Raw genomic sequence first — 26,711 nt, 5'->3', positions numbered from 1 at the left:
CAATCATTAATTTTGATTATGAACAAGCGTGGCCCCTGCCACAGCATGGCAAGGGGTTGGCCCCAGAGCGAGAGAGGAGCATGGGGTGGTTGTGCCACGCACGAGCTCTTGAAAAAAACGCTGATAGAACAAACAGTGGGGCAAAGACAAGAGAAGTAAGTGAAGATTGCAGATAAATATTACAAGTTTCTTTTACATTTTTAAAGCCAAAATGATAGCTTCAATAAAGAAGAATCATTTGTTCATTTTCCCATTGAAATCTCTACAATTTTCTGCACTTTTCTTGAGGATTCAACCCACTGTCACTGGTTTCATAGCCGAGACCGCTTTGCCATCGAAATGAGTTCATAAAAACCAAATAGGCGGAGGCCAAAGATGTTGCAGGAGGCAGAAGGCAACACTGATGCTGTGCCAGCAGCACATCTCTCTCTCTCTCTGTGTGTGTGTGTGTGCGGGGGGCGATTGGGTGGCGGCTGCTCTGGCCCCTTCTCGGCTGCTGCCGCTGGATGCTCGTTTGCAAGTGAACGACACATCGTTGCTACCAGGCATGGGGCACTGTAAGTGGGGGGCCGGGCAGTCCATTGAGGCATTCGTTCACTTTGTATTGGGGCAGGCCACAGCCATAGCCGAGAGAGCGAGAGATGCTGATAAGTTCGGCCGGTTCTAAAAGTCTTTTCATTTTACTTGAGTATTTCTTTTTTTTGCTATTTTTTTACTCTACTGGAAGGTATTAAGATTGGGAAGAAAATCAAATTTAAACAATTGAAAATTTGTATCTAAGAATTGTAGGGAATTTTATTAATTTATATTTTAAATTAGTTTCATTTTTGGTTCTAATTCTCGAGATTTTGCTGCAGCCATTTTATTGTAGGGTATCCAAAACGTCGTCTCCACCTGAAACTCTTCCTTAATTTCTTGTTTTTCTATTTTTGCGACTATTTTTTGTTGTTGTTGTGTCGTTGCTGGTTTTATTTCGCTGTCCATCGATGAGGCACCACGAAGTGAACAGGTGCCTGTGCCTGTGCCCGTGCCTCGGTCTGGGGTCTGGTGGGGTCTGCTGCTGCTGCTGCTGCTGCCTGTGCAATCGATACATTTATTGCTGTTGTACACCCATACGGTCGCCACGCATTGGCAGCATGCCGCTGCAGCCACTGCCACAGCCACTTGTGTCTGGTCTCTGCGTCTGGTTCTGGTATGGGTGGAACTCTACTGTACTCTTTCTGCCATCCAAAGGTCGAAATGTGTTTTGCGCGCTTATCAGCAGAGAGAGCTGCTCCATTCGATTGATTGTTTTTGTTTACAGCCCCAACGAGAGCCACGCGAATTGGTTAGCTGACGACTGATAAGGCGGCGATACACTCGTACCCACTGCGCCTCTCCCCTCCTTCTATCATTCCCTTCTCTATTCTCGCTCCATTCTGGTACCTCAAAATTTATTGATTCCTTTTGCCGCTGACTCTTCCCTCTCGCTTCTTAGGCTCCCCCACCTCTCTCTCCCTCTCTCCCTCTCTCTCTTTCGCTCACTGTTATCTCTGATTGAACGTTTCAAGTAGCGGTTTCTTCTCTGCGCCCCTATCTTCGGTTGCCCCGCGGCCATTGGGAGATTTTTGTCTGCTTTATTATAGAAATTTGTTGTAATTCACTGAGAGGCCACTTAAGATAAATCGCCAGAGATTGGTGGGTGGGGGAGAGGAATAGCGGAGGGGGAGGGAGTGGAAGAGGAGCAGGGGGAAAAGGGGCACAGGCATGACCAGTGGCTGATGCTACTGAAGTAGCCGCTGACATCGGGCACAGGCGAAATCGCGAAGAGACAGAGGATGGGCACGGAGCAAAAAAGAGATTAGAAGGAGTAGGAAATGGACAGGGGAAGAGGGGGATGTCAAATGTCAGACTAACAAGGAGAGAATTCTACTCCTTTTCGACTAAAGAAAGTCCTGATATAGGAGAACCTCCGCAAGAACTTTCTTCGTGCAGTTTTAAAGCTAAGAAAAAGAGTTTAAACTCCGAGCAAGAGACAAAGAAAAGCTTCCGCTCTCTCTCTCTTCTCATGAAAAGGAAGATGGAGATGGAGAAAACCGACGCTCGGGGACCTGCTGTCAACAGCATGCGCCAACGCCACCCCCCCTGCTGCCTGTCAGCCACCCTTTACACCCTGGAGAAACAAATTAAAATTTGCCAAAAGATGACGAGAAGAAGAAAGGGGGAGAAAGGGTAGAAGTAATGCAGGAAACACAAAAAAAGGAAAGCTCCAACCAAAGACAAAGATCCCCCAAGAGCAGAAAGGCACAACAAAAGAATGAGAGAGAAAGAGCAGAAAAAAGAGAGAGAAGACAAGCGAAAAATGCTGATTACCCAAAGGTAATATGATGAATGCGAAGAACAGAGAAAGACAGAGAGAGAGAGAGACTCGAGCGGCACAGACAAAATGAAAATTCATCTTCGAGCTGATGAAAATGGAGCGGAAATGGGCGTTGGACAGGGGGCGGCGACACAGAGTGAGAGTCGAGACGAGTCGAGTCAGAGCAAAGGAAGTGCGAAAAGAGTTTGCACAAATGGAATGGAAATGAGAGCACGAACAGCGGCAGCGGCAACGGCATGGAGAAGGAGCGAGTGGCATGCAACAGAAGGCTCCAGTACGCAGAGTACGAGTACGAGTGGCATGCAAAGTAAAGTCAAGTTGAGAGTGGCTAAAGTCAAAACTTTTAGCAGCGAAATTTTATATTCTCTTTAAAATATCAGAAATTATTTTGATTGAGTTTTGACAAGCGAAATATTTGAAAAAGTTGCAGTAAAATTTGCTACAACTCTTGCAAAGAAATGACCGAGGAGCGCTGCTGCACGTCGTACGAAAGAATAGAAAAAAAGGAAAACCGATTCTACAGCTGAGGATATAAATTTGGTGTGTTGCAAAGATCGAAATCTTATAACAAATGCTGCCCAAAGTGCCCATTGATAGTGTATAAATAAATATGCAGAAATAAGGAGGAGCGACAGCAGCGTGGAAAAGCAGCATAAAAGGAGGCGGCAGTAGAGCAAACCGAATGGAAACAACAGACAGACAAGCAGACAGGCAGACAGGCGTGAGAGAGCGAAGAGAGCGGAGATAGACAGGCAGGCAGACATCTGCAGTTGAAAATGTGGAGAGGGAAAAGCTAAGCAGCCCGCAGAAGGAAGGGAAGAAACAACCAAAATGGAAGCAGTGGAAACGGCAGCAGATGCTGTGGCAGACGTTGTGGCAGACGTGGATACATGGCCAAAACGAGGTGGAGCACAGTGAGAGAGGGGTGGGGAGGGATAATGCAAAACTTTGGCCAAGCGAAAACGCCCAAAAGAAAGGCTGACTGACAACGGAAACACAGCTGAAGTTGAAGGAAGTTTAAGTGGCAGGCAAAAGGAGAGAAAGAGCTGGAACAGAAGTTATGGGTAGTACAGTGAAGACCATCCCAGATGGCACAAACCCGGAGTAACTCTGGGACAGTTCCTTCCATCTCCAGCTCTTACTGTAAGCAAGCGATTTATGCCCAATTCTTGCAGGACCTTTCCTTCTTTTCTCCAATGATTTGGATGGCAGCACCACAAACGAATGAATTTCCAAAGCAACCAAAACAAAAACCAGAAAACAGAACAAAAAGCAAAGTAAAAGAAAGGACGAAGAAGAATAGGAAGCGGAACAACAACAAAAGGAGAGCCACCGCATGTTAGAAAGAAAGTTTTTTCCTCTTTCAGCAGGAGCTTTGGGGAAACTTTTGACGCTGCAGCAAAAGAAAACTTTAACAGAGAGCAAAATGCTGAAAATCCATCCATACAATGCCACTCTTCAGAGCATCTTGTAGCCTAGTTCCCTGAGGGTTTTCCCTGACTACGGCTGCTTCCCCTTTTTGTTGTGACATTGCAAATGAAGAGCAATTAGAGAGGAGCCAAATTGTCAGGGGTCTTTCATTCAAATATTGTTTTTCCGTTGAGCTTTAGGTTCTTCTTCCTTTGAGGGTATATTCCGATGGGGAGTTTGCATCAGCAATTGCTAATTTATGGCTGAAAGTAGGAAGACCTCGGGTTCGAAGAGCACATCCTTAAGCCATAGAAACCAGGAATCATAGAGCTACATATTTGTAGGTTTCAAATTTTAAGTAATATCCAGAAATCAGAATCACAGATCATAGCATTTTCCTGCCTATATCTCAGCCTTTTTTTGGGGTTCGCCCTACAGCATTCTCTCATCAAACGCTTGTCCCTTGAGTCCGTTACTCTCTGCTGTCTCTCTCCCCTGTGTTTTTACACTCATTTGTCCCACTAATGATTTTGCAGTCGTATTTGGAACCGTACTCGGGAATCAGAGACTCGTTGGAAACTTTATCGCACACTAAAGCAGTGGCAGCTGCACCATGATCTGCCCTTTTCCTAATGGCTGGAAGTGTGGGGAGGACCCCGTAAAATGACTTTCATTGCATGGCATTTTCCACAGAGTGTGTATGTGTGTGTGTGTCTCTCTCCCTCTATGTGTGTGTGGGCTGTGGAAAGGGTTTTGGTGCTTGGCTGGCGCGCAGTAACTCAAGAGTCCTTGAGCGTCTGATTTTGTGTATAGACGTGGACGCTATTTGTTTTGCCGAGTGGCAGAAACTGCAGAGAGAGTAGAGAAGATGGAGGGCTGAGCAGCAAGGGGTAGCTTGGGACTGTACCACTGTGTACAGACCTGAAAAAAAGATAAAAGTAGTGCGAAGAACTGAGGGCAGAAGAATAGCAGACAGGCGCAGCAGTCTGTATCCCTCTTGCACTTTGCCGCCCACTCTTTCAGCACACTTTTTCGCCCTGTTTCACTCTGCTTTGCCTCCTCTCTCGCACTCTCCACTCCCTTTTTTCCCCTGCCCTGCACTGACTGTGCAAATGCATTTTCAGCTTAACAAAAGTCCACAAAAAACGAAGCAAAAGTAAAGACAAATTTTGTGAGAAATGTTTACAAGTTCCACGCGAAGGCCTCGCTTGGAGAAGTGAAGGGGGAAGACCTTCTAGATTTTACCCTTGCAAAAATATGATCTCCAACTGCAACTTAGTTAATTCTTTCAATGAACATCGCTATTTTCTTTGTGTAAATACTTGTTTTCGACATATTTTAAGGACGAAATTTGACACAAAGTTTAATTATTTTAGATATTTAATGCTAATTTTTTGTTTTTTACACCGAGAAGTGGAGAGATCTAGCTCCCTCGAGTCCTTCCCCTTTCATCAGCCTGCCACATTCTCTGCTCCCAATGATTAATGCAGTCACATGTCGTCCTCAGGCCTCTGTGTCGCGCGTTCCCGTGTTCATTGTCTCACAGCAAACAACAGCAAGAGGCTGAGGGGTGCAGGAACTGCCACTCAAAACCAGGATTCCAATGTGACTTTGTTGCCAGAGGGAGTCGAGGCTGTAGCCACATTAGAATTATAAAGAAAAGGCTCTGTAGCGAAGTAGTCAAAGATGATGACAGAAGAGATTATTCCTCTGGAGGGGGTGTGGACACATTCCATTCATGCACTGAGATGCTCTGAGGTTTTGGTTTTCCTTTCGTGCAAAATGTTTCAGTGAAGTGAAATGGAAATGGAAATGTAATGTGAAAAACGTGCCGCAGCACAAGGAGTTTCCACCCGGTAGTTTTTCTACCTTCCTTTACACCCACTCTCACACACACACACACACCTACACACCCACACACACACTTATACTAACTTGCAGTCAGGGTCTTAAGGACGGGAGTCTGGCGCTTAGCGCCTCCCGCACATAACTTCAGTTGCTATGTCGCTACTCAGGCAACTGGATTTGCGAGGCACTTGACAACGCCTGAGGCAGGCGGGGGCAGCACCGAAGGGTGCTCTGCCACAAGCGGGGTATTAAGGCGCAGGGAGGCCTACTGCCCGGCCCTTGTCCATGGCCACCGCTTGATGGCCTTCGAAAAAGGGAATACTTGATAATATTAAGCATGCGCCAGCGTGTGTTTCATTGAATTAATATTAAAGGTAAGCACGCCACAGGCACCAAAGGACAACTGTCCTTGAAGCCTCGCGGCACAGGCAATACACCTTCGTCCCCTCTCTTCTCACTTCATCTTTTGGGTACTTTGCTTTAGCTTTTTGGTCTTCACTTTCCCCATACATTTTTGGTTTGTTTTTCCACTTAAAGTCTCTTTAAATTCTTTAAGCTTCAGCAAACAATTATCCAAAAATATGCTTAGGAGAGAGAGAGAGAGAGAGAGAAGGTTATGGATAGATATAGCAAGTTAATCAATAAAATTCCATAAAACACACACAAAAATAGAAGGAAACAGCAGGGAGCACAGCATAAAAGGATAACCAAAGCTGCCAGACCAAGGTATATTCAAAACAAGGTACATAATGCCCAAAGGCTACCCTTCAACTCTGTTGCAGACTTTTGATTTTTACATTTTATACAAAAATTTAACCTTCTCCTCAGTCTACTCAACCCTCTTCCTTATTCTCTCATACACCTTGAAACATAACCTACCCTGCCTCTCTCCCTGCCTCTTGGAAAGACAAACAAATTTAATTTACTGCCGGCAAAACAATTCTGCCACGTGTAAAAGTCAGCAGCAGCAGCACGAAGAGAGGCAGAGACGAGAGGAAGTTGCAGGAGCGTCGAGTGGGTTGGAGCAGGTTGAAGGTGTGGCAGGAACAAGTCGCGTCGCTTTCCAGACACGTACCCAAAAGTTATGTAACACGTGTAGGTGTGTCTGTGTGTGTTTGCGGCATTGTCTGCTAGGGCACAAGCGCCGTAGAGCAGCCAACATGGAGCAGCTCATTGAATATGCAAATTATGCCAAAAATGTACCAAGAACTCAAGGAGAGGCAGCCAGAAGAGGCTGACTGACTGACAGGCAGACAGACAGCACTGAAAGCAGGACTTGGGTTAAGCAAGGAAGAAGAGAGAGAGAGAGAGAGAGAGCGAAGGTCTTAGAGATAGACAGACAGATGTCAGACAGGCAGGCAACAACGACAGGCGACAGGGGCGACATCCTTGATTAGTAGTAGCGCAAAAGTGGCAGCGGCACAGGATGACGATGGTGGATGCCACAGACACACACACACATACACACATACACACACAAACACACACGCGTTGGCAGAGTGAAAGCCAAAAGGGATAATGTTAATGTTCAGCATAATCAAGGATACAATCGCAAAAGGCAGGCACGGCACTCCTTTTCCCTCCACTTCTCTGTGCGTGTTTTCTCCTTCCTTTTTCTCTGACTGTGTGCATTTTCCACTTGAGAAGAAGTTCGTGCGAGAAGCTAAGCCAAACTTTTGACACTTTTTGTTCTTGTTGTCACGACTGCCTCCCACGTTTGGCTGTCGCTGGGCATTTCCCTGAAGGAAAATCCTTTCTAGTGGCATGGGCAAAACGTGACAAAGTCCCAGAAAACTGCCTCAACCGCAGCAGCAAACCTCTTTCAAGTGGATGGAGCACCCCCCATGTGTATGCTTTAATTTATGATCTGCAATTGAAAGACGCAGAGCAAAAGGAGATTTGCACAGAGAGAAAGAGGACTGCTCAGGAGATTTGGGTGATTGATTCCATGGAATATTTTCATATACATATTTATAGATATTTTCCATATTCAATTGCTGCCACAAGCAGCAGCTGATGTTGCTTTAAGCCTGCAGCAAATACAGACGAAAATGTGTACATAGAATGTATGGGGGAAATGTGTCTTGCAACGCCCACGCCCCGGGGGGAATCACACCAAGGATCCCAGAGAGCGAGAGAGGAGGAGGAGGAGTGACCCGCATAGCAACGTTGGGAAAAAATATGAGACGCACATGGCATATAAATTCCCCAAGCTTAGACATCGAGGAAAAAGGCCAAAAACTAAAAGGAAAACGAAAAGGAAAAGGAAAAATAAATGTACAAAGAAGAACAAGAAAACTTAAGCAAAGAAGATAAAAGAAAAAGCAAAACTAAAAAGAAAGAAAAGAAAAGAATTCGCAAGGGGAACACGTCCAGCAGACAAAACCACCAAAAAGGAACAAAAAATAAAATAAAGAAAAGGGAAAAAGAAATGCAAAAACAAAAATAAAAGCTGAGCGAACACGAGCTCCAAAACAACAGCTGGGACGTGGAGAAAAACCCCAAAGAGAGAGGGAGAGGGAGTGAGAGCTGGAAGAAAAAACCTCTGCGCACAATGCGGGCCACATTGAGGACGACCAACAGCGGCGGCAGCAGCACCAAAAACCAGCAACACCCCACAACCCACCCAGACCAGAAGCCACCGCCACCGCCACCTCACTCCTCCGCAGCCAGCCTGGCACCCATCCGCCCAGCTTCTGTCTGCCGTCTCCCCATCAAAGCAGCACAAAACAAAAATTCAACGAACCAAAAATCCACACGGGACTGCCAGCCAGCGGCTGCTGCTGCTGTCTCGGCGGCGGCTGCTCTGCTCGACAGTAACGAAATGAATGAAAAACGGCTTCAGTTGTACATAGAATGTACATGGAAATACACACACATGTACACCACACACACAGGGCAAACCTCACTGCTATATACAGAAGAGAAGACTGAAAAGTGCGCGCCAAAAAATGGCAAAAAAAAATGAAGGCAAGCCAGAGAGTGGGCCAGGCGCCATCTGGCGACAGCCAAAGCAAATACTAGAGAGTGCAGGAAGGCAGATCGAAAGAGAGGGGGGAAAGAGAGGGAGCGCTATGTGTGTGAGAGTGAAGGAGATTTCGCTAAAATTGCGCAAAAATAAGAATAAAAGGAAAGAAATGGCGAAGGACCGAAGATTCAGATGCCCTTAAAGAAATTTATACCTTACAATAAATACTTTTAATTACATAATAATAATAACTTGAGTAATAATTGCTTTAAAGCTCCAAAAATTCGTTTTTGAAACCCTTAAGAAGAGCATTACAAAGCTCGTTCAAGTCCAACCCAATATGGGGAGACTTCAGAGAAAAAAGAACTGGTCTCTGAGTGGGTTTTTGGTTTGCGTTTGCGTTTCGTTGGTAGCAATGTTCTGTTCATGTTGGTTTAGGTCCAGTCTGGTCTCTGGTGCTCTCGAGAGGATGGTGGGCCATGGTGGTGTGTGGCTGTGGTGGTCTGGTGGATGGTTTTGTGCCACAGAGCTCGCTGATACCATAACGAGGGAAACAAGCGGACAAACGCCGGCAGAGTAGAAATGACGATGATATCTATACGCGTATATGTATGGCTATGTGTGCGCTATTTGTGTGTGTGTTTGTGTGCGTATATTTGCTTTTGCTGCTGTCTGTGTGCTAACGATGAGTGCCAGACCCGCCCAAACCCCAGACGAGACCCAGACCCGTACTCCGCCCACACCAAAACCCGGACTCCAGACCCAGCCCGACACCGATCCGACCCGGACTCTGGTGCCGACCAGACCACGCCTGACGTTCGTTCGTTCGTTCGTTTGTTTGTTTGTTCGTTCGTTCGTTTGGCGTTCTGTCGTTTACGCCATCGACCTAAAAATCCTTTAGTCGCCTGCTGTCTGTGTGTGCTTCTGTGTGTATGTAAATGTGTGCTTGTGTGTGTGTGAACAACTGCAAAAAGGAGTGTCTGAAAGTAACGACAGAGGCAGCGACAGCAGCAGCGGCAGCTGCGCCGCACACAAAAAATGTAGCATACATTTTGGAGCATACATATATGTATGGAAAATGTATGTACTATGTAAATGTAAAAGAAATAGATAAAGGAGGCAACATTTTGAATGAAAGTATTCTGTAGTTCATTTATAACAGAAATATATTTATTTTCTTTAACTTTCAAACTTCTTTTTGCATCTTTGGCATGCGACAAAAATTGAGGCAAAGTCTTTCAAAGGTGAAAGTGACTTCGGCTCATGGAATGTTGAGAAATTGTGTATGAAATGAGTTAAGAAATTTAATAAAAAGACTTTAAAAGTAGTTTCAAAGAATAAATGATTCGAAAGCCATGGGAAACATGTATGTACATCTCTTCCTTGGTACATACATTACCATAAAATCAAGTCCACAGGCAAATGTGGCACACAAAAAATAAAGCCATGCACAATATGCTAAAAAGTGGAAAAAAAAACCTACGACAACAGGCTGCAATAGGCGGCCAGACAGTGACAGTGACGACACTCACCATTGGTTAAGAGGGGGAAGGGGCGCGGGTGCAGCGCGGGTGCATGTCAAGAGCTCATGACACTGACTGACCGCAGCACACGCTGCCCGAACAGGCCGGGGCTGTTCTGTCTACGCCAGACATGTCAGACATGGAGGCGGCCAATTCATTACGACGCTTCACATCCCTCTCTCTCTCGCTCTCTCCTTATTGCACCTCCACCTCTGCCCGCAGTGGCGCTCGTTACTGGGTCTCTGATCGATGGCTCTCTGCGGTCACGCGACGGTCGGGCAAGCGCTGCTCTCGTTGGCTCGCTTTTGGTCGACCTACATTCAATTTGCGAGAGACCGCAAAACGCAGTCTGACAGTTGACGATTATAGCCCCACCCGATGATGATGAAGAAGATGATGTTGCGGGGTTGCATCCATCCCATATCCCATATATATGCACCTACTATGGTGAAGGGTAAATGCAACGCAAATTGACAGCAGCATCAGCAGCGACAACGGAAATATGATTTTCCGCTATGGAAATTGAGAATGGTGAACGGATAGCGGGGTGCTGGGTGGGCTGCTGGGTGTTATCCTCTTGCGACAGTGCGTTTTCAACGGATGCTGCCTTAAATGAAGTTTTAAAGAAACTTTTTCTTGACTTAGTTTTAAATTATACGGAAAATCTTTACGAAGTTCGTTCAGCGACGTTTCGGTTGGGTTTAGCTTGGATTTTGATGTTCCTTTTTTCCTTCTAAAGATGAATGAAGAATGGAAACATCGCAATGAAATATTTATATATTTTGTGGAACATTTCACTTTAAACGATTTGTGGTCAGCGGTAGATATGTACAATGTACACATGTATGATCTTTGCCCTTAGACGAAACTGTTATGCATTAGCTTTAGTCATGGACCATGGAATTCAGTTTCGGTTTAATTCCTTTTCCAGAACTAACGAATTTACTCTCACTCCTTATATACTATATCTAGCTCCCATTTGAAATCACATAAATAGCTCCACATCAGCTGCAAGAAACAGTCGACAAATCCGCAACGAAAATGAAGCTACTTTCCATCATTGGCATTATCCTTGCGCTGTCTGGGGTCTCGCTGGCCCTAAGGGACTGTGAGTATACAGAAAGAATGAAAAGAATACAAATCTGTACTAAATCTTTCCTGCAGTTGTTTGTGGTCAAGTACCGGAAAAGCAGGGCGATGGTAATAAGATCTGCCTGGCATATATGGAGAGATTTAGCTATTATCGCGACAGGAACGAGTGCGTAAGATGGGTATATGGAGGATGTGGTCGGAACCTTAATAATTTCGGATCGAAAGACCTATGCGAGGCAATATGTAAGGAGCAACCAAAGTACCAACCAACCAAATATGAGTAAATTGTTTGGCAATAAAATGAAATTCCATTGAAAATGTCGTCTTACTAAATGTCAGTGTCACAGTCTCGGTCTCGGTCTCAGTTCAGGTATTTACCATGCATCAGTTTGGTAATAACCCGCTCCAAATCAACTGCAATAAACAGTCCACTATTCGCACAACGAAAATGAAGTCAAGTTTGTTCTTGGTCCTGCCTGGAATTGTACTGGCACTAAAGCATGGCGAGTGATTAAAATGAACACATATTGAATTTATCGAATGCCCTAATGTCTCTGCAGAGATCTGTGGTGAAGAGCTGAAGCACATCGAGACATGCAAGGATATGTTCTACACTGTTGAGGGTTACACCTTCAATCAAACTTCGGAAGAGTGTGAGAAATATATCGTTCACAACGGATGCGGTTATTCGGGGAAGAATAATTTCGGTGGAAAACCCTCCTGCGAAGCTAAATGCAAGGAGGAAAACGTTGTTGAACTTGAACATAAACTTCAAATGAATTCGAACAACCTCCAACTCTGAGGATCAGCTCTCTGTTTCGATATGGATTTTAAATCATTTTGTTTCGGCTAATGGTTCCCGTTGCGGTTCAATTCCTAAGCCAGAATCGAATAAAATAATTGCAGTAGATGGACACACTTTGGAGGATGAAGTTTATTTGCTTTGCAGGAATTATCTTACCCTTGTCTGGCGTTGCTCTTGGCCTAAAACATCGTGAGTTAGTTAAAATGTTGCAAAGATCGCAATTAATTTATTTATAATGTCTCGTAAAGCGGTCTGTGGTCAACAGCCAGCAAAAGACGGCTTTGGTAAGGTAGTCTGCTTGGCGCAGATTCCAACCTTTACATATTATCCCAATTCGAACAAATGTCAAGAGTTTGTATATGGCGGGTGTGGTGCGAACGATAATCATTTCGCATCCAAAGTAGCCTGTGAGGCCAAGTGCAAGGAATAATTTTTTACTAAATTGTCTGTGAAAATAAAAGTTTAAACGGAATAAATATAATTTCTGATACAGGATCAAGTCATTGTTGCGTATTTTATGGTTCCATTTATCAGGTATTGAGAGAAAACGAAGTTCATTTGCAGCGTAGATATGTAAAAATGTATTATCTTTGCCCTTTCCGGTCCTGCCCTTGGATATGCTTTAGTCATGGACCAAAGAATATCGGTTTTCAGTTTCGGTTCCGGTTTAAATCCTTTTCGAGAACTAATGAAATAATTCTTCCCCCTTATATATCTACTTCCCAAGCAAAATCCCATAAGTCGCTCCACATCATCTGCGAGCAACAGTCGACAAATCCACAACGAAAATGAAGCTATTTTGCATCATTGGCATTATCCTTGCGCTGTCTGGGGTATCGCTGGCCCTAAAGGATCGTGAGTGCAACCAGAGAATGGATAGATCTCAATGGAGTATTTACCTCTACTAAATCTTTCTTGCAGCTATCTGTGGTCAACAACCGGAAAAGCAGGGCGTTGGGAATAGTACGACTGCTAAATGCCTGGCCAAAATTGTGAGGTTTAGCTATTATCGCGACAGGAACGAGTGCGTAAGATGGATATATGGAGGATGTGGTGCGAACGAAAATATTTTCGGTACGAAAGAGAAATGCGAGGAAAAATGCAAGGTATAATCCATTGTTAAATACGAGTAAATTGTCTTACAATAAAATGATATTCAATTAAATGTCAGTGTCAGTTCAGGTATTTACCATGAATCAGTTTACTTTAGTTTTTGTTACAGATTCGGTTTAATTCGCTTTGCAGAACGAATGGATTCATTCCGTGTACCACAATTCCTACTTATAAGTAGCTCCACTCCATCTGGAAGGAACAGTCCACTAAGCCACAGCAAGAATGAAGCTAATGTTACTCTTAGGAGTTCTCCTGGCACTGTCTGTGGTTGCACTGGCCCTAAAGGACCGTGAGTACAACGCGGAAATGAAAAGATCTTAATGTAATATTAATCTATGTGCGAAATGTTTTTGGCAGCGATCTGTGGTCAACTGCCGGCAAGGCAGGGCGAAGCTGGACAGAGATGCTTTGCCTACATTCGCAAATATACCTACTATCCTCACATGGACAAGTGTCAACTGTTTATATACGGCGGATGTGGTGGCAACGATAATAATTTCAAAACAATTGAGGAATGCGAGGCTACATGCAAGGAAAACCACACCCAAGTATAGATGCCAAAAACAAATAAGAGAGGCATGGAAAATGTTTGAGCAAACTTTAAATAAAGGACACCAAAACTCAAATCTTTCCATCAGAAAGGATTTCAATTCAAACCCGCAAATCCTGAGACTAAAATGGTCTGGGTCTGTTGTTTCATCGGTCAACTGTTCCTGTTTAAGTTTCATCCATCTGGAGAACTCAGACAGTTCCATATTATCGTTTTGCATATATCGGTTCTCGGTTAAGGCATTGACCTTGAGTCAGTTAATTTTAGTTAATGGTTTAATTCCCTTACAGAACGAATGGAATTGTTTTGTGTGCCACTACTCGTGCTCCTATTGTATGTTCTTCCCATAAAATAACGACATTAGTCGCTTCACATCATCTGCCAGCAACAGTCGACAAATCCGCAACGAAAATGAAATTATTTTCCATCATTGGCATCATCTGTGCGCTGTCTGGAGTAGCGCTGGCCCTAAAGGACCGTGAGTATAACTCGGAAATGAAAAGATCTTAATGGAATATTAATCTATGTGCGAAATGTTTTTGGCAGCGATCTGTGGCCAAGAGCCGGGAAAGCAGGGCGAAGTTGGACAGACATGCTTTGCCCATTTCCGCAAATATACCTACTATCCTCACATGGACAAGTGTCAACTGTTTATATACGGCGGATGTGGTGGCAACGATAATAAATTCCTGACGATGGAGGAATGCGAGGCTACATGCAAGGAAAACACATGAAAGAGGCATTCACTTTTCAGCAAGCTTGAAATAAAGTCAATAGCTAGCTTTAAACTTTAAACTAAAACTCAAAGTTTTGCAGCAAAAAGGTTATCAATATTCTGAGACTAAAATGCGTCTGGCTTTTGCGGTCGTGCTACGGTCTGTTGGTTCATCGCTCAGCTGTTCTGCTTTAACTTTCCTAACCCAGAACTAATGTGATTATTTGGTGTGCCAATAGGCAGATATCTTCCTTATTTGCTTAAAGAATTTCGGTTAGTCGCTTCACACCATCTGGAGAACTCAGACAACCAATACCCAACGCAAATGCAGTTTATTTCGATTGCTGTCATCACTTTAGCCCTCTCTAGAGCTTCAATGGGCCTAAAGGATCGTGAGTAATGAATGCATCGCGATGATCCATCGATTTTGATCCATTTTTCTTGCAGCGATCTGTGGTGAACAACCGGCCGCAAACACCGTTGGTAAAATAATGTGCCTTGACTATTTGCCGAGATTTTCCTACCATCCTGAGCAGAAAGAGTGCAAACTGTTCGTATACGGCGGTTGTGGCGCGAACAAAAATAACTTCCAAACCCAAATTGAATGCGAGACCAAATGCAAGGAGTAGTCCATTGAATAATAAACAGTTTATACAAATAAATACAGGGAAAACGCAGCGAGAATGAAGTACATTTTCATCGTGGGATTCGTCTTCGTATTTCCCTAGGGGCTCGTGAGTAAAACGAGGGAATAGAAAGATCTCAATGGAGCATTGATTTGATATCTCTGTCATAAATGATTCTTGCTGCTATTTGTGGTTAAGAACCGCCCAAGCAAGGCTTTGGTAATAGTATATGTCTGGTACATCATCAGAGATTATCCCATCAGAACGAGTGCAAAAGATGGATTCACGGAGGCTGTGGTCAGAATGATAATATTGTCCAAACGCAAGTGCAATGCGAGGATAAATGCAAGGAATATGAATCATAATTTGCATAAATAAAATTATATTCAGTTGAAAATATTTTCTTTTTAAGTTGAACGAAATGACAGAAGCCATGACAGTGTCAGAGTATCGTCCATGCTTCAGTATTTGGCTCCCGGTTCAGGTATTGACCCTGAATCAATGTATTTTGGTCATTAGTTACAGATTCGGTTTAATTCCCCTTACTTCTCTTATAAGTACTTCGATTAATGTATCAAAAAAGTCGATCCACTCCACCCGGAAGCAAGAGCACAGCGCATCACAAATGCACAGCAAAAATGAAGTTAAGTTTCCTCTTTGGCTTTATATTTTCCCTGTTTGGGGGTTCACTGTGCCTAAAGAATGGTGAGTATAACTAGGAAATGGAACTATAACTCAATGCATGAGTCATTTATTTACATCCTTGCAGACATCTGTGCACAAGAGCCAGCCAAGAATGGCAATGAGACGGACTGCACTCCCGCAGCTCCTGCACAAGTATTTACTTATTATTTGGAAACGAATGAGTGCAAACCTTTTGAGTATCTCGGATGTGGTGCGAACGAGAATCATTTTCCAAGAGAATTGTATTGCATGATGTTATGCAAGTTGCAATAAAAACTCTTGGAATCTGCTGATTGTGATTCTAAGACAGAAATCCAAGGAACATTATGTTAATCAATGTGGGAATTCTCTTCTCGTTTGTAGCTGCAAAAATTCCACTAAGGATTGTAGAGCAAAAATCAAACGTTGAGTTCTACGTTTGGGTTGCTCAAGAGAGCATTGCAAAGTTTTGTTAGTTACAATTTGGGTTTTTGTGGACCCTCTTTCCACATGACCTGATTCCTGGTCTGCTGTTGGGGTTTCGCTTGCTTCAGCCAGCCAGAGTTGAAGGTCGTTTTTGTTGAAAATGAGAAAAGCCGCAGCCAGCAACCAGCAACCGACAACCGACAACCAGCAGCATTCGTAGTTGCAGTGGCAGCTGAGACCTTTTCTCTTTCTCCTACTACCCACTCTCTCCCTCCCTCTCTCTATTTCTCTGTTAGTGCCCTCCATTTCTCACACATTCTGCTGCTGGTCGCCGGCAGCACTTTGTGCACCACTTTGGGGAACCACACGCCCACATACGACGTACCATATCCATCTGTGGGAAAATCCTGCAAATGGAGAAGCAGACTCTTGACGTGGCTCTGGCATAATGGAGCCACCATCCAAATCCACAACCAAATGCGAAACCGACTGAGGGGGGAATGCTAATACAGTCAGCATTCCATGCAAAGGAAAGATGGGGGAGCATTATTTGAGAAAGTGGGTCGCTCTCTCGAAGGATCTCCACTGTACCAAACAGCAGCTAAAAGCTGTGTGAGTGTCCCTCCTCCTCCTCCGACCATTTACAATGGCATTGCAGTTTCTTTTGTTAGTCAACCACTTGCGAACCGAACAACAATCTGCCACAGCCACAGCCACTGCCTCATCCCCTCTGCTGTCCCTTCTCCATTCCTGCCCCACAGTCCCTCTCTCGGTTTTATCCACGCGCATTTCCATATCACTTTTAATCTTTATTATCGATGACACAACGATTGCCGGCTGCCATTTTGTGCTCGTATTCTTTTTGTTGTTTTGCTCTTTTGTTATTATTTTCCACAGTTGTTCGGCCATTCATGCTGCTGTTTATACACTCCTCGACAAGGGAATATTTCGACTTGGAGCAACGCTTGAACAAAGTTTAATTTCTAGCACAAAATATCAGCAGAGGAGTTTTAAAAATCTTTGGATCGAAACTGGTTGAAGGATCAAAATACATAAAAATCGCTCAAATGTAAGAGCAGAGTGTTCAAAGTACTCGTATCCCTCCACTGAATTTTCTTCCCTTTCTTTTTTCCGCATAAACTTTTCAAAATGGCGAATGTCTGGCATTTCTTGCTGCTCCCTTTTCTGCTCTTCCTCTATTTTCTTTGCCTGCCTCCCAACCCCATCCCGTGCTCTGGTTCAGTTTCGTTTTTCGTCGTTTTCTTTTCAGTTTCGCAACTTTATGTTGTCCATTCTCCGCTTCCCTTTCCAGCCTTTTGCTAGTATGCCTCGCTGGTCGCGTAATTCAAGTGGAAAGCGTCGCCAGTGTCGAGACCCCATAAAAACCCAAGGGACTTGGGGTCGGGGGTAATGGGAGCAGCAGCAGCAGCAGCAGGAACAGAACATGGTTCGAGGAGTCCGAGACAACAAGAGGAAGCAGCAGTGGGGCCGGGGATAGAACCTATTTTTTTTCAATGTGTCCTTCGTCCTATTGTGTAACCAACAATGTCTGCCACTCCCTAGACCCCATCTTCCTGCCTCGCCACACCACACCGTGCCACATTCCATTCATTACCAACTGCGTCGCGTCTGAAATTTTCATTTATATTTTTCTTTTTGTACTCTCCTCTCTGTCGCACTCAGTCGTCTATGGCTGTCTCTCTCTTTTGGCCGACATAATTTGCTAACTGAAATGGAAAACATTTTCGACAGGCCGAAGCGGGGCGTAGAGGCGTCGGAGGGCAGGCGGCAGACACGCGCACCAATACATGGGTCAAAAGTGAAACGAGCTCACACAGACAGGCAGGACGCAAGTAGGAGACAGGAGGCAGACACACGCGGTGGCAGGAGGCGCACAGGGAGGAGACAGGCGGAGACAGCAGAAACCAGCACACAGCAGATGGCACAAAAAGGAGCACAAAATAAAAGGAAATGAAAGGCACAGACAGGCAAAAGCATGTCGCCGAGTAGAACGAATCGGATATGTGGCAACACAATCGTGTGCGTGTGCGTGTGCGTGTGCGTGCGGCTGCTGCTTTTGAGGCCCATTGTCCTGTTTCATATCGATGGAGCTGCCAGTGGGCAGTGGCAGTGATGGGTCTGATGATGGAACCCAATCTCTGCTTTTTTCTATATGTAAGAGTGTGAGGCAGTCTTATTTATGTCCTTTTATGTGCTATCACAGCTTTAAGAACGCTTTCGTTTGAGGATCTCTCTCTGAGGTCTCTCCATTACCATACCGCACTGTACCGCTTTACATTGCCTACTTTTTGGGGGCTTCGATTTGCCAGAAAGCAGCCATTTGCCTTCATCATGTGTGACACAAAAACAGACACCACAGACACCGCGAATACCAAGCACAAAAATATCTTTTTCGTGCGTTTTTTGGTGCTCGAAAACATTTAGCTATGAAATTAACATTGCCGCGCTAAATGCAAATGCTCAATCGACTGATGAAATCCGGATTCGATTGGTGCTAAGTGGAAAAACACTCCGCGGCACGTGCGTTCGATTTGAATTAGTGGGATGGATGAACAGGTAAATGGATGGATGGATGTGTCTGGATCAGATAATTGCTGGAACACAAACAAACAGAGAGACAGACGAATGGCAGCTGAATGCTGTTGTGTAATTAGCCAACGAGAGTTTCAAACAGTGTTAACGAATGAATGTAAGGCTGAAAGCTGTGATAAATAAACAAAGGATAAAGGAAGTGAAGGAAGAATTCTTTGTTTAAATATAAAATATCAACCATAAAAAGAACCAAAATATAGCGGGGAATTCTCTTCCCTATCTCTAACCCTATCAGCCATTTCCTATTCTCATTCCTCTATTTTTTCGTACCTCTTCGTTGCGCCTTCGTTGAGGCCTTCTCATAGATCATTGATCACCATAGAAAGTCATAACTTGAACAAGCAACTTCCATGGCCATGGGCCACACACACAATGGATGGTTGCAACTGCCACGGAGGCCTGAGGTGCCACAAGATAGAGGGTGGGAGGCACAAAGAGCGGTGGCAGTGGCAACAGTTGCAGCGACCCAAAGGAAGTCGAGGTCTTTTGGTCTGCGGCACAAGGTTTTCCATTGGAGTCATCGTCGTCGGTCGTCGTTGTCGGTTGTCGGTTGTCGGTCGTCAGGTGATGAATGGTAATGAAAATGTTGCTCTGTCAGTTGCTGCTGCTGCACCGCCGCTTTGTCTGGCAGTCCAGAGCCACAGCCAACAGTTGCCTCAATAAAAACTAATGCAGAGGCAACGTCAGTTGTTGCTGTTGCAGCCGATAATCATCTGCTGCCGCTGCCGCTGCCGCTGCCATTTGCCGCTGCCGCTGCCACTACTGCGGTTGTGGCCATGGTGGTGACGGTGGTGGCTTGGCCCACTTGTTGCCACCACCCATAGACGACGTTTGCCACTGCCACTGCCACAGCCACAGCCACAGTCTGCAGTCCCATCAAATGTGGTAGCAGAAAAACATAAAATTTTATGCATTCGTATGTCTTGTGAGGCAAACAGTAAGCAATACTAGTTACTCCTCGTACGCCCCATGTCAGAGCCCCAAACAATTGTCGGATTTTCTCTGCAGTCAACGTTTCAGCGTTTTGTTGCTGCTGCTGTTCGCTGGCTCGTTTTGATTAATCTGACATTGTAATGCAAAAACCATTTGGCCGAAAGCAGCAGCCGCAATTAAAGACCGAAGCGGGTTGTACTCTAGCCAAATGGAACGTTTAATGCGGGATAAAATGTGGCAAAAACCCAAATCTAATTGAGATTAAAAGTTGTTTAAAATCTTGTTCTATTTTTCGTTCGATTTCGAGTTTCTCCTTGCAATCCCCATACCCCCTCAGAGAGCATAAAACATCAGCAAAACCTTTGAGCGAAACAAGTTATTGCCACAAGACAGCAGCGACAACAAAAAATTGCATGGCTTGGGCCTGGCTGGCAGCGCCTGGTGGCTGGCCTATGTTCAACCCAGTTAAAATGCCAAACTTGACCTGGCCATGGAATGGATTTGGATGCGATTCGCAGAGTATCAGGAGCAGCAGCTGCCGCAGCTAAAAAGGGGGAAAATTCGCGTCTAATTTATCTCTTTTTCTTTTGGGTTTTTGGGGGCAAGCCGCCCACGTTCCTTCCATTTTGGCACGAGGCAAAATAAAATTGCGGAAATGATAGACGGGCACTGATCGGGGGAGAGGCAGCATGAAGCTTGATTGGATAATTGCAGGACGCGTCCGAGGAACGCCCCTCAGTAGGAGAGTTGGAGAAAATTCTACAGTCAATAGAAATGAACCCAAAATCATGGCACAGAAATTTTATTTGTGATGCAAATTATCATTTTTCAAGCGCAAAGCAAAGCCAGACACGAAAAATGCCCCAAAAAATGTTTGCCTTTAAGAGCGAGCAAACCAGCAGAAGGCAGAATCGACTTTAATGTGATTTTCCGAACATGCGCCGCCACCCACAGCTGCTGCCACGCCCCAGACACCCAAAAGTAAGGGAATAAGGGTAAAAGGGGGAGGGCAGAGGGCAGAGGGAAGGGGCGGGGAGAGTGTCGGGGAGGTAAAGGACGACATAAACTTGGAATGTTGAATGTGGCTCAAACTTTTGCTGACATGACTGTCACTAATGCCAAACACGCGCCACAGTTTTCACAGACACAAACGCACACAGACGCATGAACACACACAAACACAAGCAGACATAACGAGCAATACATTTGGCACACACACACACACGCACAACACGTAGAAGAACGACACACAAAACTGTGTCGCACTCACTCGCAGACATCGAAGGACAGCAGCCCATAAAGCGGCAGAGGAGAAGCGAGAGTAGCAGAAGAAGCAGAAGAGTCGTAAAAGCAAGCGGAAGAATGAGTGAGAGAGAGAGATAGAGAGGGGGAGATGGAGGCACCAAATGCCAAAAGGAACGGAAGCTATGGGCGAGGCAACAAATGCTGCCGTCTGGTAACGCCAGCAGACAGTGCCATCAGACACACGCACACAAACACACACAGAGCTGGGTATATACGAGAGAAGCGGAGAGGGGCGAAGGAGAGAGAAAGTGCGGGGGAAAGACAGGGCGAGATAAGGCGCCATATACAGGGCACATAGCACCGACGCGTCGGAACAACCGAAAGACCGACTAACCGACTGAGCACGACTTGGAAGCAAAAGTGTTTTGCCCTAACAAAGGCAGGGTCTCTGGTACAAGGCAACGATTAGGAGCATGGGAGTATTCACTATTAAATATTTTGCTAAAATGAAGATCTTTCTGGGTAAAATTTATCATTCAAACGCTTTAATTCAGTGTATAAGCTACAATTAAAAAAGAGCTCCTCCAAGAATGCCCTAAAATGATCATTTATTTCAAAAATTATATGATCTAACTTTCTGGTAACATTTCTTAGAGTACTTCAGAGTTCTGCTCTGCTTTGTGGATTTTCCTTTTTTGTGGGTCGTCCCAAAAAGCAATTTCCCCATTTATGGCCAACCTTGTTGGCGTTGTTGTTGCTGCTGCTGCTGCTGCTGCTGCCGCTGCTGGTGTCGTCTCGGCAGACGCTGCCCAGCCACCCAATTAAGCCATAAGTCCAAACCACCACCCACTGGCAGGCAGGCAGCTGAGCTTTGGCTGGGGCCACACAACCTACAGCAACAAAATTTGTCTGAGGGCGTCGGCTTCATTCGGCTATTGGCTGCTCTCTCTCTCTCACTCGCTCTCTCTCGCTCCTTCTCTACGAGCCACAGACGGAGCAAAAGCAGCAGCAAAAACCAGCAGACGTTGAAAAGTTTTTCCTTCCACTTCTGCTGCTGCCGCTGCTTCTTCCTGTTTCCTTAGCCACCATTTCGTTCTCTTCTTCTTTGTTGGCATCCCCTGGGTTTTGTGCCACGTTGACGCCCTTTTGTCTTACGACATCGACCACTCGCCAGCGCCATTGCCGTTCTTTGGCTGTCCCCAAGTTCCGGGCAGCGCATCTTAACAGCAACGACGTTGTCTTCACTTTATCTGTATGCTGGATGCTGCTTTTGCTCTACTTTTGCCTTCCCTTTTACTGCTGCTCCCTTCCCCCTCTCCCACTTTATGTTCTTTTCTGTTCCACTTTTTGTTTCTTTTAGAAACTTTTTGCTCTTGTTTGCAGTTGGGATGTGTCTCAAGGGTGGGTTTTGACATCTTTCTCTTTGGTTTTTTCTGGTTTTTATTGATTTTAAAGTTAAGTGGAATTAATTTTTACTATGCACCAAAAGTGACCCATATAAGTCCCGACTCTCTGCTCTCCATAACTAAATCTTTCTTTATGCAAACTCAAAGCTAAATAAAAGAAAACCTCAAGACCCCGCATACCATTAGCAAACATTCCCCCCTCGCTCACACCACTCAGACACGTGTTGCTGTCAAAATGGACTTACTTTTTGTGTATGTCTCTCAAAAACAAGGTGCGTGAACAGGTGCCAAAAATGAGAGACAGACACACCATCGTTGCTGCCTCTGTCTGTGGCATAAACCAGATCAGGCAACTTGTTGGTCATGATGTTTGCTTACTGAATGAAGGCGCAAAAGGCAAGCAGCAACCACAAACAAAATCAAATCAAATAAATGTAAATCATTTGAGACGCCAATTGACGGTTGATAAATTTCCAACTACGCATAAGGCCGCTCTAATTGTTTGTAATCCCTCGAAACTTGTTTTTACACTGCAAAACTAAGGTATGGCTACTTGCTGGTGAGGTTTGTGACCAAATAGGAACTCTTATTGAAAGGTTTTGATGGGTTTCCAGGTGGTAAACTAATAGAAAGATGCCTAAATATATTTCTTTCACTTTATAATAATTTCTATAATTTACTTGCCAAAAAAAGAAAGGGTGTACAAGCACCCAGAGTGTGGTTGGATATCTTCACTGCTGTCGTGTCTGATTGGGATATTGTTTGTTAGTAACCGCAATCTACTTACGTGTGACAGTTAAGCGGCTCTGAGACCCGACATCGGCCCACCGAAACTAGTGACAGCAGCTCCAAAAAATACATAAAAAATATGTGAAACTCACCTGCAAAGAGAGACGAGAAGAAAAGAAAATATATTTAGTTTTATTTTTTCCATTGAGCAGGCAAACGAAGAGATTTTAATTGCTGCAATTTTGGCAATTAATTTGTCAATAAAATACATTTGGGCTCTTAGCGAAAGAGCTGGGCGGTGGGTGCATCATCGTTCTATTTGTTCTGTGATCTCGGGGGCTGCTGCCTCTATGCCATAGATTTATGTTGCACCGCTGCATGCCGCACAGTGCAGTCCCCAATCCTCTGTCACTTCTTTGGCAGACTCGTGTGGCAATTATTTTCAATTTCATTGCAATTTTTCCCTTTACTTTTTGTTCTGCCTGCTCTTTGACGCGGCGTTGAATTTTCTAAAAGTGTTTTCTGGTCAGAGGAACTTATGAACAGGCCAATACGGTTTATGCCCTATCTCAGCGCTCTCTCCACACCTCTCTAGGGGGCTCCACCGAGTGCAACGAAAGATTAAAAATAAATTCTAACAAAATATTGTGTTTGCTGCCAAAGGAAAATGAAGACTGCGGCAGCGATGGGGAAAATGTATTCCACTATGAGATGCTCTTAAATATGGCAGAAAAAATCAAGTTTTTCATGGATGTGCAGAAAGGTTTTATTTTATCTAAGTAATTATATATTTTTTCCAGTTTTTCTTCACTCCTCTTTCTTTGAACTTTACGCTTTTCCTGTATAAGTTAAAGGTTGCTTTTTATACAGTTTATGTCGGGGTCGGAGTCTGCCATAAATTGCAGAAAATGCTTGCAATAATATGCAAATGGCGCCCATCAAAAACCCTTGGCTGTGGCACCCAATAAATTAACACAATAAATTTGATGGAGCAAAAAAACAAATTTCAAAAGAGAAACAACGAATTATAGATACCTTGCTGATAGCTCTACTGATGATTAAAGTTTACTAGCTAAAGAAAGTAAATCATAATTAATATTGATGGGAGAAACGGTTGCCTTTTCGGCTAAAGCTTATGAAGATTGCCGAAAAGGTAACGAAGATAATATTCCCTGTCGACTAGAGATAAAGCTTAGATTCTTATCATACGTAATACCCTTTCATTCAGGGTATTATTAAAGCAACATAAAGAAAACAATAGGAAACAGGGGGAAAGCAAAGAAAAAAGGAGAAAAGAGCGCAAGAGCCCCACGTTGGCAGCGGCGTCGTACAGAGAGGAGTGCGGGCAAAAAGAGAGAGAGACAGCAGAGAGTGGAGTAGACAGAGGCAGAAAAACACACACAAAAGGGAGGGGTGCATAAGCGAGAGGCAGACAGAGAGACAGACAGGGAGACAGACAGGCGTTGTTGTCCTTTTGCGTGCGATGGCGTCAAAATGGCGTCGCCAATATGTCGCCGGGCGAAAGCGTCCACTCCTTACCCCTCTCTGCCACAATCTTTCGCGATATCCCCCCCTCAGCAGCACCCCACACACCGTACTGCTGCACGTAGCCCTGCCCCCTGCCCCATAGATGTAGTGGCAGTAGTTGGGGGCAGCGTTAATTGCCCCCCTTTGAGGCGACTGACAGCAAACGATAAACGAGCAAACAGTTGCAAAAAAGTCGCGTACACGAAGGGAAGGGAAGGGGCGCGACTCCCAGCAGTTCTTGCAAGGGGAAGGGGAAGGGGAAGGAGTACCCCTGCTAAATTTATATGAGCATCATCATTATCATTTGTCTCGTTCCCGCTCTTGCAGCTCTCCCTCCTTTGGTTTGCCATTTTTAATTTAGAAAATGTTGTAAATTTACGCTAATTTATTGCGTGTCGCCTGAGGCCCGCCGCTCCGCCACGAGGAGCAGCAGGAGGTGGATGCGGAGGCATGACAGGAGGGGCTGTGGCTGTGGCTGCAACTGTGGCCTGTGTTTTTGTTGCTGCCTGCCTGCCTGCCTCCGCCTCTCCTGCTGCTGCCGCTTGTGGCATTAGTCACTCTCTTGGTTGGTGGCCAGCTAATTGCCACAGAAACAACAGCAGCAACAGCCACAGCAGCAGCAGCAAGCACAGTGCAAAATCCTAACCAGGACATCTTAATCGCCATCAAAATACAGTTTTGATTTAGAACCCGAAAGGCTAAACAACGGAGAAAGCAAAAAAAAATGCTTAAGGAGTGAGAAAAGCGCCAAAATGATTTAGTAAAAATTAATAAAAAGAAAGAAAGAAAGAACAACTGCTAAGCCACACTGGGTAAGAAAGAGCGCGGACGTGGCGGGGAACCTTCTGGAACGATCATTATAAATCAGTCTTATAATAATGATCCCTGGGATATGCTTCAAAGATTCCAACTGCTTCTTGACACAAAAATAATTGCTCATATCCCCCTTAAAGGGTATTCCATCTCGCATTACACCCCACAAGGAGCTCGAACAATAAATCATCCGCAAAGAGAGAGAGAGAGAGCGAGAGATGTACTCTTGAGTGGAGGGGTTACAGCGTGTGGATAAACCGCTGAAGAAAGTGTATAACCGAGGCAGGCCACACGGAAACCGTAACACCAGACCCGTGGACAGGTGTTAGTTTGCTGTTATCTCTCCGCCTCTGTCTCTAATGCAAAACTGCGGTAATTATGGACAACATTTGCCAGCACAGACGCAGAGAAAATGCTGCAGCCCGAGCAGGGAAACGGGAGAGAGAGATGTGACTGGGTGACCCGAGGATTGCGGTTGGCAGGAGGCTACTCGGGGCTTACTCAGGCTACACATCAAAGGCAACTTCTTCTGCTCGGAATGGCTTTTAATTACGGCTCTCCTTGGCGTCGTCGTCGTGCAGGAGGTCGACAGTGTCTCTGTCGTGGGGGGAATAGACATTGTCGCTGGAGAAATGGACATGAAACTGGAGAAGGAGGCTGGGTGCAAGAGTCACAGAGTCAGTCTGTTGCTTATTTGCATAATTTATTGTAATGAGACCACGGAGATGTTGCGGTTGCCTCTGGCACAAACAGAGCTACGGAGAGAGCTTTTCCGGAGCAGCAAATTGGAATGGAAAACAAGTGAAAAGCGTTTGTGTCACAGAATCATTTGGTGAAGTTTCTTGTCGTTTCTTTCAATATCGTATTAATATCGCAAAAATATCAGCAACTATGATTTTAGTTTCTTTGCTTTTCCACCATAATCTCCCTTTTTTATGGATTTTTTTGCATTAAAAACGAAAGACTACATGCAACATGCAGCTTCCCGTCTGCGTTGTCCCTTCTTTCTGACAAATCATCGCTCAAGGTCTGTCCTCATGCCACATGCCACATCTGCCCCACCCCCTGCCCTAGTCGAGTGGCAGCAATGCAAATTGTGAAAAACCCGCAACGAAATAGCTGCAGCAGCAGCAGCAAAAACAACAACAACAAACAAAAGTCTAATGAAAAAATTTGTTGGAAAATACGCGCAGAAAAATGCTTTTCGGGGCAGCTTTCAATTAATGTGGCAGCAGGGCAAGCGACGGGGGGAAAGGAGGGAAAATATAAGCAAAAGAAAAGCGAAAAGCCATAGCAGAAAGATGGAAGAAAATGTTCGCTCTCCGTCTCAAGTTTATTTGTTTTTCG

At 44.8% G+C, this 26,711-nt stretch overlaps 7 protein-coding genes across 7 annotated transcripts in view; 6 read left to right on the top strand and 1 right to left on the bottom strand.

The window, feature by feature from the left end:
* Positions 1 to 26,711, bottom strand: part of LOC117902522 (putative uncharacterized protein DDB_G0271606) — a 90,237-nt gene that overhangs the window by 32,974 nt on the left and 30,552 nt on the right.
* LOC117902528 (male accessory gland serine protease inhibitor-like) lies at positions 11,079 to 11,518 on the top strand. The gene is made up of 2 exons (XM_034813954.1): positions 11,079 to 11,216; positions 11,273 to 11,518. The coding sequence occupies exons 1-2, from the start codon at positions 11,150 to 11,152 to the stop codon at positions 11,482 to 11,484; spliced, it is 279 nt and encodes a 92-aa protein (XP_034669845.1). The 5' UTR covers positions 11,079 to 11,149; the 3' UTR covers positions 11,485 to 11,518.
* LOC117902526 lies at positions 11,574 to 12,073 on the top strand. The gene is made up of 2 exons (XM_034813953.1): positions 11,574 to 11,703; positions 11,761 to 12,073. Exons 1-2 carry the CDS (start codon positions 11,580 to 11,582, stop codon positions 12,000 to 12,002), a joined length of 366 nt encoding a protein of 121 aa, XP_034669844.1. The 5' UTR covers positions 11,574 to 11,579; the 3' UTR covers positions 12,003 to 12,073.
* LOC117902530 (male accessory gland serine protease inhibitor-like) lies at positions 12,738 to 13,170 on the top strand. Its single transcript, XM_034813956.1, has 2 exons — positions 12,738 to 12,860; positions 12,927 to 13,170. The coding sequence occupies exons 1-2, from the start codon at positions 12,794 to 12,796 to the stop codon at positions 13,115 to 13,117; spliced, it is 258 nt and encodes an 85-aa protein (XP_034669847.1). The 5' UTR covers positions 12,738 to 12,793; the 3' UTR covers positions 13,118 to 13,170.
* LOC117902529 (PI-actitoxin-Aeq3a-like) lies at positions 13,304 to 13,744 on the top strand. Its single transcript, XM_034813955.1, has 2 exons — positions 13,304 to 13,407; positions 13,476 to 13,744. The coding sequence occupies exons 1-2, from the start codon at positions 13,341 to 13,343 to the stop codon at positions 13,670 to 13,672; spliced, it is 264 nt and encodes an 87-aa protein (XP_034669846.1). The 5' UTR covers positions 13,304 to 13,340; the 3' UTR covers positions 13,673 to 13,744.
* On the top strand, positions 14,030 to 14,438 carry LOC117902531 (chymotrypsin inhibitor SCI-I-like). Its single transcript, XM_034813958.1, has 2 exons — positions 14,030 to 14,146; positions 14,215 to 14,438. The coding sequence occupies exons 1-2, from the start codon at positions 14,080 to 14,082 to the stop codon at positions 14,400 to 14,402; spliced, it is 255 nt and encodes an 84-aa protein (XP_034669849.1). The 5' UTR covers positions 14,030 to 14,079; the 3' UTR covers positions 14,403 to 14,438.
* On the top strand, positions 14,659 to 15,035 carry LOC117902532 (PI-actitoxin-Afv2a-like). The gene is made up of 2 exons (XM_034813959.1): positions 14,659 to 14,775; positions 14,831 to 15,035. The coding sequence occupies exons 1-2, from the start codon at positions 14,709 to 14,711 to the stop codon at positions 15,010 to 15,012; spliced, it is 249 nt and encodes an 82-aa protein (XP_034669850.1). The 5' UTR covers positions 14,659 to 14,708; the 3' UTR covers positions 15,013 to 15,035.

Source organism: Drosophila subobscura, chromosome U, assembly GCF_008121235.1.
Source record: "Drosophila subobscura isolate 14011-0131.10 chromosome U, UCBerk_Dsub_1.0, whole genome shotgun sequence".
Taxonomy (NCBI): Eukaryota; Metazoa; Arthropoda; class Insecta; order Diptera; family Drosophilidae; genus Drosophila; species Drosophila subobscura.
The sequence above is the reverse complement of the archived record's forward strand: the minus strand, read 5'-3'. Positions and strand labels throughout refer to the sequence as shown.

Bases quoted from the DNA above. Each gene is read 5' to 3' on its own strand.
- LOC117902528 (XM_034813954.1), top strand. From the start codon at position 11,150: ATGAAGCTACTTTCCATCATTGGCATTATCCTTGCGCTGTCTGGGGTC. The intron at 11,217-11,272 runs GTGAGTATACAG...TCTTTCCTGCAG, and splicing joins CTCGCTGGCCCTAAGGGACT to TTGTTTGTGGTCAAGTACCG.
- LOC117902526 (XM_034813953.1), top strand. From the start codon at position 11,580: ATGCATCAGTTTGGTAATAACCCGCTCCAAATCAACTGCAATAAACAG. The intron at 11,704-11,760 runs GCGAGTGATTAA...ATGTCTCTGCAG, and splicing joins TGTACTGGCACTAAAGCATG to AGATCTGTGGTGAAGAGCTG.
- LOC117902530 (XM_034813956.1), top strand. From the start codon at position 12,794: ATGAAGCTATTTTGCATCATTGGCATTATCCTTGCGCTGTCTGGGGTA. The intron at 12,861-12,926 runs GTGAGTGCAACC...TCTTTCTTGCAG, and splicing joins ATCGCTGGCCCTAAAGGATC to CTATCTGTGGTCAACAACCG.
- LOC117902529 (XM_034813955.1), top strand. From the start codon at position 13,341: ATGAAGCTAATGTTACTCTTAGGAGTTCTCCTGGCACTGTCTGTGGTT. The intron at 13,408-13,475 runs GTGAGTACAACG...TGTTTTTGGCAG, and splicing joins TGCACTGGCCCTAAAGGACC to CGATCTGTGGTCAACTGCCG.
- LOC117902531 (XM_034813958.1), top strand. From the start codon at position 14,080: ATGAAATTATTTTCCATCATTGGCATCATCTGTGCGCTGTCTGGAGTA. The intron at 14,147-14,214 runs GTGAGTATAACT...TGTTTTTGGCAG, and splicing joins AGCGCTGGCCCTAAAGGACC to CGATCTGTGGCCAAGAGCCG.
- LOC117902532 (XM_034813959.1), top strand. From the start codon at position 14,709: ATGCAGTTTATTTCGATTGCTGTCATCACTTTAGCCCTCTCTAGAGCT. The intron at 14,776-14,830 runs GTGAGTAATGAA...TTTTTCTTGCAG, and splicing joins TTCAATGGGCCTAAAGGATC to CGATCTGTGGTGAACAACCG.